Source organism: Anabas testudineus, chromosome 24 (genome assembly GCF_900324465.2).
Source record: "Anabas testudineus chromosome 24, fAnaTes1.2, whole genome shotgun sequence".
Classification (NCBI taxonomy): Eukaryota; Metazoa; Chordata; class Actinopteri; order Anabantiformes; family Anabantidae; genus Anabas; species Anabas testudineus.
The window spans coordinates 3,476,682-3,489,490 of NC_046632.1; the positions used below are offsets into that span (position 1 = coordinate 3,476,682).

Genomic DNA, 12,809 nt, shown 5'->3' on the forward strand with positions numbered 1-12,809 from the left:
CCTAATAGTATGTAAAGCATTAATGTCTCTTTGCATATCATTCTGAATTTTGAATAAAGAAAAACGTATACCTCTTTAACTAGTAAAAGTCCTGATGATATTTGTCATTAACAGTAACCACAACAACAACAACGCTAGAAACAACAATTACAGAAATGACACCTACAAAAACAACACCAAATGGTAAGACACATGAAATGTAGTTATACAGCTCTTGGAATATCTGTTTATAACTCCCATACTGTCTTATTAACACTTAACAAAACACAAAGATGACAGAGTCTGATGCAAGTCTCGGTTGAGTAGGTTTTACTTGAGCAAGGAATCAAAATAATACAACTGGGTCACAAAAGCTCACCTGACTTCACTTGGCTATTAAAGTCTTTTTACAGAAAGAATGAAAACAAACACAGGTCATTGCTACTTCAGCAGCTAGTTAACCTTGAATGATATTTTTCTGTCACATACAGTACCCAGTTTAATTTCTATATGTTTCAAATTTGGTTGCTAAAAATTTGCTCAGTACTGGGCATGTGCAACACACTGATTATCTGATCCTTGTTGTGATGACTGCACATGGCAAAATGTTTTGTAAACCTTAGTCTTTCTCTCATTTTCTCGTTTTCCATAGGGACAGTAGCCATTGAATTAGTCATTGACTTGAGAGTCCCTGTCTCCACTGTTGCACCAGATACCTTTTTTTCACAAGTCAGGAGCATAATTAGCAATAATGAGCATTCCTTGCCCTTCGCCATCAATGAGTATTTACAAGTAACCAGCGTCAATTTCACAACAGGTAAGAACTTGTGTTTGCTTGTTTTCTTTCAGAATTTGTATGACTGGATTACTGTTGTTTCATCAAACACTGTAGTATATTACTTGCATACTGTGGCTTCACATGGTTTTTGCATGTCTTTTAAAGAGTGCTATCCAAACACCACTGGAGATCTGCAGTGTCAGTGTGAGCCGCAGTTCGCTTGGCCATGCAGCAAGTGTAGATACTATAATGCATGCAGTACTGACACTTCACAAACCTGTGGATGCTTAAATACACTTCCATATGATGAACAGTTCTGTGAACCACTCACAAGTAAGCATTGATGCGCAACTCTATTTGACCTTGCAAAATTTTAGTTTTTGTATGTGTTTAATTATCTGTTAAACAGAAATTCATGTTCTTATGTTAATTATGATAAAACCAAATAATTTTATGTCCGATGTTGCTTTTCAGGCGTCATTTGTACTACAACAACAACTACTACAACCACAACTACAGGTATGAAAAACATATTTTGTTTGAAAGGCTCATTGGTTGTAGAAAATATTTCCAACATTTACCAGACCTTTAAAAGAATCGGATTATGTAATTTTTGCAAGAGCACTGTCAAAACCAAACAATATGTAAATAATAATGTTTCTGTACGTGTGTCTTTATAAATTCACAAAGCCTAAACTTCTAGGACTAGTAAAATTTCTGATGATTTTTTTATCTGTTAACTTTGACGATATCACCAACAGCAACACCAGGACCAACAACACCACCAACAACAACAACACCATCAACACCACCAACAACAACAGCAACAACAACAATACCACCACAAGGTATGAAATATGAATAAGCAGTGACAAACTTCTAAATGGAGTTATGCCCTGGCTGTGGATATAATTGCCTCAAATTCTCAGTATGTGCTGTTAAATTAGTTTGTTGTTTCAATAATTATTGCCTAAACATGACAAGAGCCCAGAGCTCTGTCTGTGTTCAGTTTAGATTTGGTATCCGGTCTTTAGCTTTGGGAAGTGCACATTTTCAAAAAGACAAATACAGAAATTTATCATATTACCTCTTTGTGATGACTGTTTCTCTTGCAGTTGTAAAGTCGTCATTTGCCATGGACTTAACTTTTGACAACTCATTTAACAACCCAAGCAGTACAGTGTGGAAAGACATCAGTAGTGCTGTAAGTCTTAATGTAATGTTCTCTCTGTGTCACTGTTTTATTTCACTGTGTTGATGCATTAAATTTATGTAATAATTTGAACCTGATCTTATTATATAGCCAATAACACAGTCCGTTGTTGTTTTAAACAGATTCAAACACAATGTCAGAAGTACATCTCAGCTCTTGTAAAAGCTAATTTAATTGGCTTCCGGTAAGTCAAATCTCTTATTCTGTGTGTATGTGTGTATGCATACATACATACATACACATACATACACACAATTCAAAAGGTTAAATAAATATTGTTTATATAAGTGAACTACAATGCTCAAATTAAAGGAACACTTTGAAAACACATCACATCTCAATGGGAAAAAATCACGTTGGATGGGTAATGTATGATAGATCGAAACATAGTGTCCCAGAGGTGTTCTGCAAAACAGTCAATAAGGCAAGGAGGGAAAATGTTAGTGGCATGCACATGTAACACATTCCTGTTTTGGGGGTCATGTAATTGTTGCTCCTCTAATTCACCTATTGTTAATTTAACTAACACCAAAGCAGCCGAAACTGATTAACCGCCCTGCTGGTGGTACTTAACTGACCAGATCAATATCCCAGAGGTTTAACTGGCTTAATGTTGTGAATAAAAGTGGTGTTTTAATTTTTTGGAACTGTGTATATTCTGCCTACTAGTAGTTGGATTTTAATTCAATTTAATTCTGTATAACAGGAGCGGAAGCACCATTGCAGACTATAACATCAGTGCACCTTCTTTAAATGTGACAGAAATAGGTGCAGTAAAGACTGGGATATTTACACAGTTAGCAAACACATACCCTATAATATTTGACAGTAAGTAATTTCTGGGAGACCTATGATTTTCTGTTATTATTTTTTTGTTGTTGTTGTTTTTTATCACTGCAACTGAATATTTCTCCTTTTTTCTAAAGGCCCGACGTCCTTAACATTTACGCAACAGTCACCATTTTATGGGAAAACTGTGACTGTGACATGTGGCCCTCCACCAGCAAATCTTAATTTTGGTAACAACTGGACTGCAAACTGGAAGCATGACAACAACCCATTACCTGAAGACAGCAGATACAGCACTTCAACAAACAGTGGAGCTGGAACAGCAACATTAACTTTGTCAAATGTCATAAGCACTGACAGTGGTAAGATAAACGATCCAGTATGGTGCAGTCAATAGATAATTTGTACTTTTGTACATATATGCAAGTAAAGGAGTTTTCCCTTTGTGCTTTGACCTTCACAAATGTATCACATGAAGGCATGGCCATGGTGAAGCAAAAAATGCGATTACGTTAAGAAACAAGAGATGAGACAAAAACAGACCAAGAAACAATCAAACAGAATCCTGAAATATAATTTATTTCTCTTTTTTGGCCAGATAATGTCATTACTAAAGTAAAAAGTCACTATTAAAGCAAAAAGTAAAAATAATGTATTGTTTTGATTACTACTACCACAGACAGCCAAGACTACAATAAACAACAACAAACAGATTGAACTGCGGCTTGATTAACAACAGCAAAACTGCAATAATGAGATGAATTCCAAGTTACAACAGGGGATTATTTAATTTTAGCTGGACTTTTAAATTATCATTTAATATATAATGGTATAGTTATTTATTTAAATGTTTTAAGTCTTGATTCAAAGAAAATTTGCAGACAAATGTTTCCCCCAACAACCTTAATGTTGATTTTAGGTTGGTGCTCTCTTTGTCACTTGATGGTAGTAACATCCAGTATATGTTGGTATTTTTTTTAACAAACCTGGCTTCCCAGTGATTTGTCCTTCATTAACTAACTCCTTTTAATTTCAGGAATTTATGAGTGTAAGCTGATACGGACAACAGACAACTCATCTTTCCGACAGAAATCTGACACTTTTAATGTTATCGCAACGCCGCTGATTAAAGTGTCACCAGTCCAAATAAATATAGAGTGTTTGGTTGGAAAGTCAGTGACATTGACTTGCTCCGTCAACAGCCCTTATCAGGTTGAATTTAAAGAGCAGCCTGCTGCAGGTAAACCTACAACAAAAAAACAAACCACAGATCAGCTATATCAGGCAACATCACTTTCGAAATGCAGTTCGTACACAAATAATGTTTTATATGTATACATAATACATCTATTGAGATTTATTTTGTTTGTGTGTGTGTGTGTGTTCAGGTTCAAGTGGTTCAATCAGCTATAAATACACAATTAATAGTAACCAAGACTGTGCAACTAAGATTTTCACTTGTCAAGTAAAAAGTGACTCGACACAATCTTCAACCATAACACTGAAGAACATACTGAATGGAGGTGAGTATTGATCCAGACAAAACAGTGCAATTCCATTATAACTGAAGTTGAGATCTTGTGATCGCAAATACTGACATTAAAACATTCTTTGTTTCTCTCCAGATTTTGTTTGTCATGATCCTGTTTATGGTGATGGAAAAATAAATGATACAGCTGAAGGTCCATGCCAAGGTTCCAATGAGGTGGGCCAAATAATTAAAATTTGTTTGAAGGATGGGTGGGTGGAACAACAAAATGCCTGCGTCCTAAAACCAATTTTTGACCTGCTTGTGCAGTCTGAGGTGAGAAAGTTCTTCAGCTGTTTCTGACACTTGTCCGTGTTGATGAAAATGTTTTTAACATGTTTTTAAATACCAGTTAATAACATATTTCAAAGCGTTACTTAATATTAATAAACTTAAAATAATTTTAAGTTTTCGTTTTTATGGTTGGATGGATGTACAAATCAAATAAGATATCTGCTGTGTTTTTTAAATACCTTAATTGTAGTGTTGTCATGGGTGATTTTGTGGTAATATCCATGCATAATAATTACACATAAAAAAAATAGATAGAGCTATGAGTAGCAGTAGTATAAGTGGTAGTAGGTCACTTAGCAGAGCAGTTTTCTATGAACCCCAGAGTTAGTGATTTAAATTCTGTTTCTTTCTGGCTATTTGTCGAGGTGTCTTTGGAAAGGAGACACTAAAATCCCCTCTAGTAGCACTGGATCGTACTGTCTGGTAGAAGAACAATTTACAAAGTGGATCAGTAAAGTATGTGATTATTATTGGTAAAGGCTGTTCTTTTTTCACAGTTTTTGACTAGCATTACAGTACCAATATTGTTGAGTCAGCTCAGCAATGTTACTCTCAACTACACAAAGGAAGTGGTTGGATCTCCTGCCACCATCAGTGCTACAGTTCAAATTCTGAGCAATGTCGCAAATACGTCATCATCATTATTTATCTCAATAACCAATTCTTCAATGAAGGTATGTGAATAAATTTGTTAAGTTTTACATATTTTCTACACTATTTTAAAAAATATATGCATAGTGCATTTTCAATTATGTAATAACTACTTTCTCTTCAATTTAGGACGTTCTAATAACTTCAGGTATTCTCACCACAGCAAAGGATTCCTGGAAAACTCTAAACACCAATTTCACTGGAAGCAGCTCATTAACAAACAGTAGCATCTCCAAAAATGAAAGTATCAGCTCAAAATTCCTACAGTCTATTGAGCAGATAACACGTCGCCTTACCAATGACTCTTTTGACATTCCCACAGATTACATTATCTTGAACAAAACTACATTCAAGGACAATTTCAATGCTGAATTTAATTCTTCGGTAGATGTAGCAATATCAGAGGCTACTGGAGGAAATAAGTTACTCACTATTATAACATTTTCATTAATGGATAACGTACTCCCTGCAAGAAATGAACTTAATTTAACCTCCGCCATCATCAATGGGAAAGTTGTACTGATTCAGTCCAGTGCCAATGTCAGTAATATTTCCCTCACATTTGTTGTTACCAATGATAGTCTGAAAAACCCGGAGTGTGTTTTCTGGAACTTCAATCTCTCCCGTGGTCTGGGAGGATGGGACAACACAGGCTGCAAGTTAGTCAACAACAACCAAACTGTCACTTGCAACTGTAACCATCTAACCTCCTTCTCCATTCTGATGTCACCCTTCAGCACTAATGACCCTGTGCTGGATTACATCACCTACATTGGAGTCAGCATATCTATGGCTTCCTTGATCATATGCCTCATTATTGAAGCCGTCATATGGAGAAAAATAAGAAAGAACAATACTTCTTACCTGCGTCATGTTACCATTGTTAACATCGCCGTGTCTCTCCTGATTGCAGACATCTGGTTCATTATTGGCGCAGCTATTTCAGCAGCAAAGGAAGAAAACACAGCAGCATGTAGTGCAGCGACCTTTTTTATCCATTATTTCTACCTAGCCCTGTTCTTCTGGATGTTGGCGTCAGCTCTGCTGCTACTCTATCGCACAGTTAGTGTCTTTGACGGCGGTTTGTCTAAAGCATCTATGTTGGTTATTGGATTCTCTCTAGGATATGGGGCCCCTCTTATCATTGTGGTTGTAACTATAGCTGCCACTGCACCCAGACAAGTATACATCCAAGGAGCGAAAATCTGTTGGCTCAACTGGAATGAGTCCAAAGCCCTACTAGCATTTGTGATCCCTGCGCTGACAATAGTTGTGATAGACCTCATCATCCTGCTTGTGGTCTTGTACAAAATGCTGAGGAGAAGAGTGGGAGGCGCTTCACATGCAGCTGAGAGGAATGCCTTAGTGGTTATTGCTAGAACTTTGGCTGTCCTTACACCTTTCTTTGGAATAACTTGGGGTCTAGGAATAGGAACCATGACAGACCCATACAACAGAGGACTTCTTATTGCATTTGCACTATTCAATTCACTGCAGGTACAATACAGTCTTACTATGCATGATATACTTTTGATACTTTTTATGTAATTAGAGCCTAAATAATAACTGTTGATACTGAAACTATTGATTGACATCACTTTCTGCTTCTATAAAGGGTTTCTTCATATTGGTGTTTGGGACACTGCTGGACAAAAAGGTCTGTATGTCGATGTTCAAATGTAATCTACAATTATCTGAGGTTCTGTCTTAGGTAGGTATCTAATCTAAAAAAAAAAAAAAACAAGGAATCACACTCCTGTAGGGGCATTGTTAGTGGTATTTGTAGGAAAGGGAATTTTATTTGATGGTTAAGCCCATAAATAATGGAATCATTATATGTTTTTTTTGGAATGTGCCCTCTGTACACCACAACACTGAATTTAAAATGAAACACTGAAGATGTGAGTGAGTGTTAAGTCAGATTTGATTCAATTAGTTTGAAGGTGTAATATTAACCAGTCAGGCATTACAGCTATTTTCATACACATTGCACAATTGTGGGACTTATAAATAATGGGAAAAACTAACTTATCTGCTAATAAGAACAGTCTTAGTACTTGGATGAAAAAGAAATTGTTAAATGCAAAGAAATGTTTGTGGGTTTTTCTGCATTCAGTCTTGACTTTAGTAAGTGAAAAGCGTGATATCCATGAAAGAGGCTACACATGGCTATGCAAATTCTTGTCACGCTTTTTTCCAATATTTTTGAGCCCTTGAAAACAAGTGTATGTGTTTGTGTCTATGAAAATGGCTGTAATTTCAGAATGGTCAATGCTGCAGTTTTCCAGACCAGTTTAAAATTGCTTAAAATCTTTCTTACCTATTAAGTATTTCATAGTAATTTAAATGGTGGTAAACAGAGGTAAAAACAAAAAATATTTATCATCAAGCCATTTTTTATGGACTCAACTGTAACACACACAGTAAAGATAAATAAGAATTAATGGGAAACAGTGTTACAGCATGCACTATGCACACTTAGTCAAATGTCATTGTCTAGTCATATGACGGCCACCTCTATAAACTACATGGGGAAATCTAATTTGTTGACTTTTTGACCTTTATACTAGTTTGCTAACTTTTGAATGAAAACTTTTCAGGTGCGGTCAGAATTAGTAATAAAGTCCCAAACTTCAGGTGCTGGAACAAGGGTAAGAATTGTTTTCCCAATAATAATAATAATAATGATTGTTTTTGTTTTGTTAGCAGCTCATCCATTGCTTCTCATATTTTGCTTTTTATCCTTGCTTTAGAGCACCAGTGCTGGAGCCTCATCATCAAGTGGACTGGGCTTTTTCCGGAACTGGAGAAGAGCAAGAGGTACAGCACAAGTTGATAGAAGCCAGATGTCTAAATGCTACTGAAGTCATTTATTATCTGCACAAGCAGTTGGTGTTGTTTCACCATTTTGATCATCTCCTGAAAATTATGTTTTGATCATGATCAACCATGACCATGTTTTATTAATGCATTTGTTTTGCTGACAATTTTTCAGATGGTTACAATGTGTCATCTGGCCCCTCTGGAGCATCCAACTCCTACTCCAACAGTTGATCTTTATGAACTGACCAAGTCAAGCAAGCAAACAAACAAGTGGCATCCCATATTTTATTTTCTCTATTGCAGCCATAATATATTTAACTTTTGAGGTTAAAATTAATAAATGGATGACTGTGACAAGAATTTTGAAATTCTATAAAGGTCTAATGCTTATTTTCAACAGCAACTAAATTAAAGGTTAGTTTTTTCCTCCTGGATCGTGGCTTTGACACTCACTAATCCTCGGCCTCCTTCCTTCCGCTTAGCTACAGTCTCAGGGTGCTGGATTTGGGGTGAAACCCTCTGTGTATTGTAAGGAGCTTCGTTGCCTTGATGTCACTTCCTTTGGCCAGCTTATTATACCTGATGACCGGGAGGTCGTAGGTGTTGATAGCCTGGACTTTGTTCTTCCCATTCAGTTGACTTCTCAGGACTTGCAATACCCTTTGGAGGTCCATAGTGGTTGCTGTTTTCTGTGCAGCCTCTTCATGGTTACAATTTGCCTGTGGGATTCCAAGGTATTTGTAGCTATCCTGAACATCTGCTATCTTGCCTTCTGTTAGTTCTATCCCCTCAGTTCTTTCCTTTCCTCTCCTTGCTACCATCCGACCACAATTATCCAGTCCGAATGACATTCCGATGTCTTGTCTGTATATCCTGGTGGTATGTATCAGAGAGTCGATATCTCGTTTGCTCTTGGCTTACAGCTTGATGTCATCAATGTAGAGGAGGTGGCTGACAGCTGTGGCATTCCGTAGTCGGAATCTGTAGTCAGTCTTAGTAATGATCTGGCTGAGGGGTTTCAGGCCTATGCAGAACAGCTGTGGAGACAGAGCATTTCCTACAGTAGGAACACTTGACATTGACTTCGGCAATTGGGCTCTATGGTTGTTCTGTTCCACTTTCCACTTAAAAGAAACTTTTTGTCTTATACAACTGAAAGAACACACCTATCTCAGGACCAGTTTTAAACTACTGAATTGGAGCCATTTGTGCATTGTGAAAAACAAAACGCTACGTCCTGCATTACAATGTTGACTAGAGACCCGAGCCCATGCCTGCCAACAGATAATCTGTAGATGATCTGGTTTGTTACCCTCACCATCGGAGAATACATGGCAAAAAGGAAGTGAAGAGCATGGAAAATGAGAACAAGGAGGTAAAATCAACTTGGCCACAGTGCTGCTGATGCTCTGTGTTTGGTAGCATCAGGTCTAATTATATTGAAGTCTAAGTCTATTTTTACAATTTTCATAACCATAGCATTTGGCATGGTCCTCTATGGTTGGCTGCGTCCAAATTTTTGGACCCATGAAGACTTCTAATGTGGACATTGAAGTGATAGAGTGGTGAATAAAAAAACTTGGAAAAGCTGCCTTTAGTGTTACGAAAATGTATTATTAATGAATGGATTAATGTATCATGTGTTTAGTTTCATAATATACCAAGTTTGTGATAAATACCGTGTTGAGTTGATTACAAAGACATATTGTCATCCAAATTTTTTTAAAGTTTTCCTCATTTAACAACATCTGTATTAGAATTTTCTTATGTGGTTGTTTTGAACTGTATCACACGCTTGATGCATTTATTGCAAGCAAATCATTTACAACTAATTATGAATTCTTATTAACTTTAATCTATTTTAAGTCTTAAGTTTTAAGTGTTTTTTACAATACTTGCTTACATGAAAAGGGATGGGTCCAAACAAAGGGAGCCATCTTCTAAGTTGTTCACCTAGAAAATGATTTGAATTGTTGATCTTTTGTCCCATAGTCATATTTTTATGTCAGTCTACATCAAAATAAAGGAACTGCCCTCACTGTTCCTACTTCTAAAGGGTAAATGACTTGTCTTGTCCAATGACTTCTCAACATGAAGCAAGGAAGAACCAGGTGTCAAACAACTCTGCTGAATGATTCATATAGTTAACTACAATGAGCTAATGTGGAGAATCAGAATTGAAATTATAATATATTTTCAACAGCTCAAAACCTAACCAAAACACTTTCAGCAGCAGGACCAGAGATAGCTTCTCAGTCTGTCACTGTTTTATCATTTACATCATTGGTGTCCACAACTGTGGGAGCTATCAGACTAGCCACATCCAGTTTTTATCAAGAATAATAAGCATTTCACATAATTCAGATGTAAAAAAAAATACTGAACAAAACTTGAAGGATACTGACAGGTCACTACCTTTTGCATTATGTATAGACAAGGAAAAAGTGCACCTTGCCACAATTTTGAAGATTTTCAAAGACAATCACCTTTCAGATCGTTTGGTGTTTAGCATTTGTGTCAGCCGAAAAAAAAATCTGGAGTGCCTTCATAGCAATTTCCAGAGTCCACAGACTTTGTCGTGGCCCTGTTCCCCATGCATGGATTTTGTAGGAGAAGATGTAGATGATATGGGGGATCACAGAGGGATTTTTTACGGTATGAGAACCCCAATAACCTTACTTTTTATGCCTAATGTGTGGATGTTTGAAGGACATCTAAACTGTGGTATTTCTCTTTTGTACTGATTTTTTCTACATTCTTGGTGAGAGAGGTGCAGACCCATCTTGGTATTTTTAAGGGAAAAGCTGGTAAGGTCTTTCTTTGTTATGATTGAGCAGCATTAGAACACCATATTGTATATGCATCTGTTGTGAAGCATTTAATCTTTCTCAGGTAAATACATACGCAATGAAAGGATCAGGAGCATTTGGTCTGCTGTTTGTTGTTTGCATACATAGAGGCAGTTATTGTGCTCTGGTGTGTTTAGGTTTTCTCTTCATTCATACCATTTCTAACTTCAACAAAATACCTAAACAATGAAGATTGATGCGTCAGTTACTAAGTTCTGCATTAGTAAATCTTTTATGTCTGTTACTTTATAGAAGTAAAACTACAAAAATCTACATTTGTGGATATTTAACAGAAAAATGCATGAACATTTCTAACAACAGGATGCCAACATGTAAATGGTCTGTGCTTTTCTAACTAGCTCGTACTCAAAGCGCTTTACACTGCGTCTCATTTACCCCTTCACACACACTGATGGCAGAGCTGCTATGCAGCTGACCTGACTCACCGGGGGCAACTTGGGGCTCAGTATCTTGCCCAAGGAGCTGGGAATCGAACCACCAATCCTGTGATTGGCAGACAAATGCTCTACCTATTGAGTCACATTTTGTGCACTTTAATGTTTACATTAGTGTTTATAAAACCTGCTCGCCAACAAGAAATGTCTAACAAAGAAATTTAACTTTATTTTAACCTACAACTAGAATTTATTTTGTGAAAATAATTTTTGGAAGAGCTCTTTTCCATCATTGCATCAAGAGCTTCTTTTCTCTAATCAATGTTAAAACATGCTTAATGTTTGTGTTTTCTTCTTTATTTTCCTATGTTGATTATTATCCATATTATAGATCACATTTACCAACCAAACCAAAAAGGGTGCATGTTGGTACATGCACCCTTTGTGAAGTATTAGAATGTATTAGAAATACATCTATTGTTCTTCACTTAGAAAAGACATGACACCAGACAATCTAGAAAGAGATGCTTGAATTGTAACAGAGGAAGAACTATCAAGCTTACATTAAATATTCAAGTAATTACACTGATATTTAAACAAGATATTATGCAGGAGTGTGGGGTTGTTCTAAGTAACTTTCCTTATATGACAACAGGCAATAAACCAAGGACTATATGCAGTGCAACAAATAGACTTAGAAGATGTAATAGTTAGCTCCACCAGAGGGGAGTCATGATACATAGTAGAGCAATTAATCTATTTATCATCTTAACTGCTTTCCTTGTCACAGGTCACAGGGTGATGTAGATGTCATTGGGCAAGAGGAAAGGTACACCCTGGAAAGGTTGTCAGTCTATTACAGGCCTGACATTTAGAGAAAGATAGCCACACACACATTACCACCTATGAGCAATTTATCTCTTGCCATACATGAAGAATCTTTGCTCTCTGAATTCTGAAAGTCTACAAATCTACTAGCTTTACCGAGTGTCCTGTACGACAGCATCTAGTCTGTAAATGTGTACAAAAGAAGAGCTCTTACTTCTGTAAACATTATGGGATTCATAGCTTATACATCGTAATGTTTGTGTTTTCATCCGATTGCATGTGTTTTGTTTCTGGGGCTGCTGTAGCTCTTGGTGCTTGGCCATTAACTTTTCTACCTACACACTCCATTCACAAAAAGTCACAACTAATTGTATAGTATTTGTCTAAAATGCATCAAAACTGTTTATTATTGTTGTTTTTAATTCAACTGAAAATGTTTTTAGCTGAAAAAATCTGAAGGTTGAGTCATGGCAACTGGACTTCCTTCCTGTTAGGTCGAAAAGTTTCACTACTTATCCAAGTAGGCCCAGGAGAAGATCTGATCTGTATACTATGGAAAGGCAGTTTGTTTGTGACTCATTTGAGAAAAGCTATGGTTAAGGCATTTTGACATTTGAACCACTGAATGTCTTCGAAGCAATTGTGATGACTGTGGAATGTGTTTTTGAAAAAGGTTTGTGGT

The 12,809-nt window shown here is 36.6% G+C and overlaps 1 protein-coding gene across 1 annotated transcript; it reads left to right on the forward strand.

Annotated features, from left to right (window-relative positions):
* Positions 1–1,567: 1,567 nt before the first annotated feature.
* On the forward strand, positions 1,568–10,122 carry LOC113149821 (adhesion G protein-coupled receptor F4-like). Its single transcript, XM_026342149.1, has 14 exons — positions 1,568–1,605; positions 1,873–1,961; positions 2,093–2,154; positions 2,677–2,798; positions 2,897–3,121; positions 3,796–3,999; positions 4,148–4,282; positions 4,385–4,563; positions 5,079–5,255; positions 5,362–6,729; positions 6,848–6,889; positions 7,833–7,883; positions 7,986–8,052; positions 8,228–10,122. Exons 2-14 carry the CDS (start codon positions 1,893–1,895, stop codon positions 8,284–8,286), a joined length of 2,760 nt encoding a protein of 919 aa, XP_026197934.1. The 5' UTR covers positions 1,568–1,605; positions 1,873–1,892; the 3' UTR covers positions 8,287–10,122.
* The last annotated feature ends 2,687 nt before the right edge of the window (positions 10,123–12,809 follow it).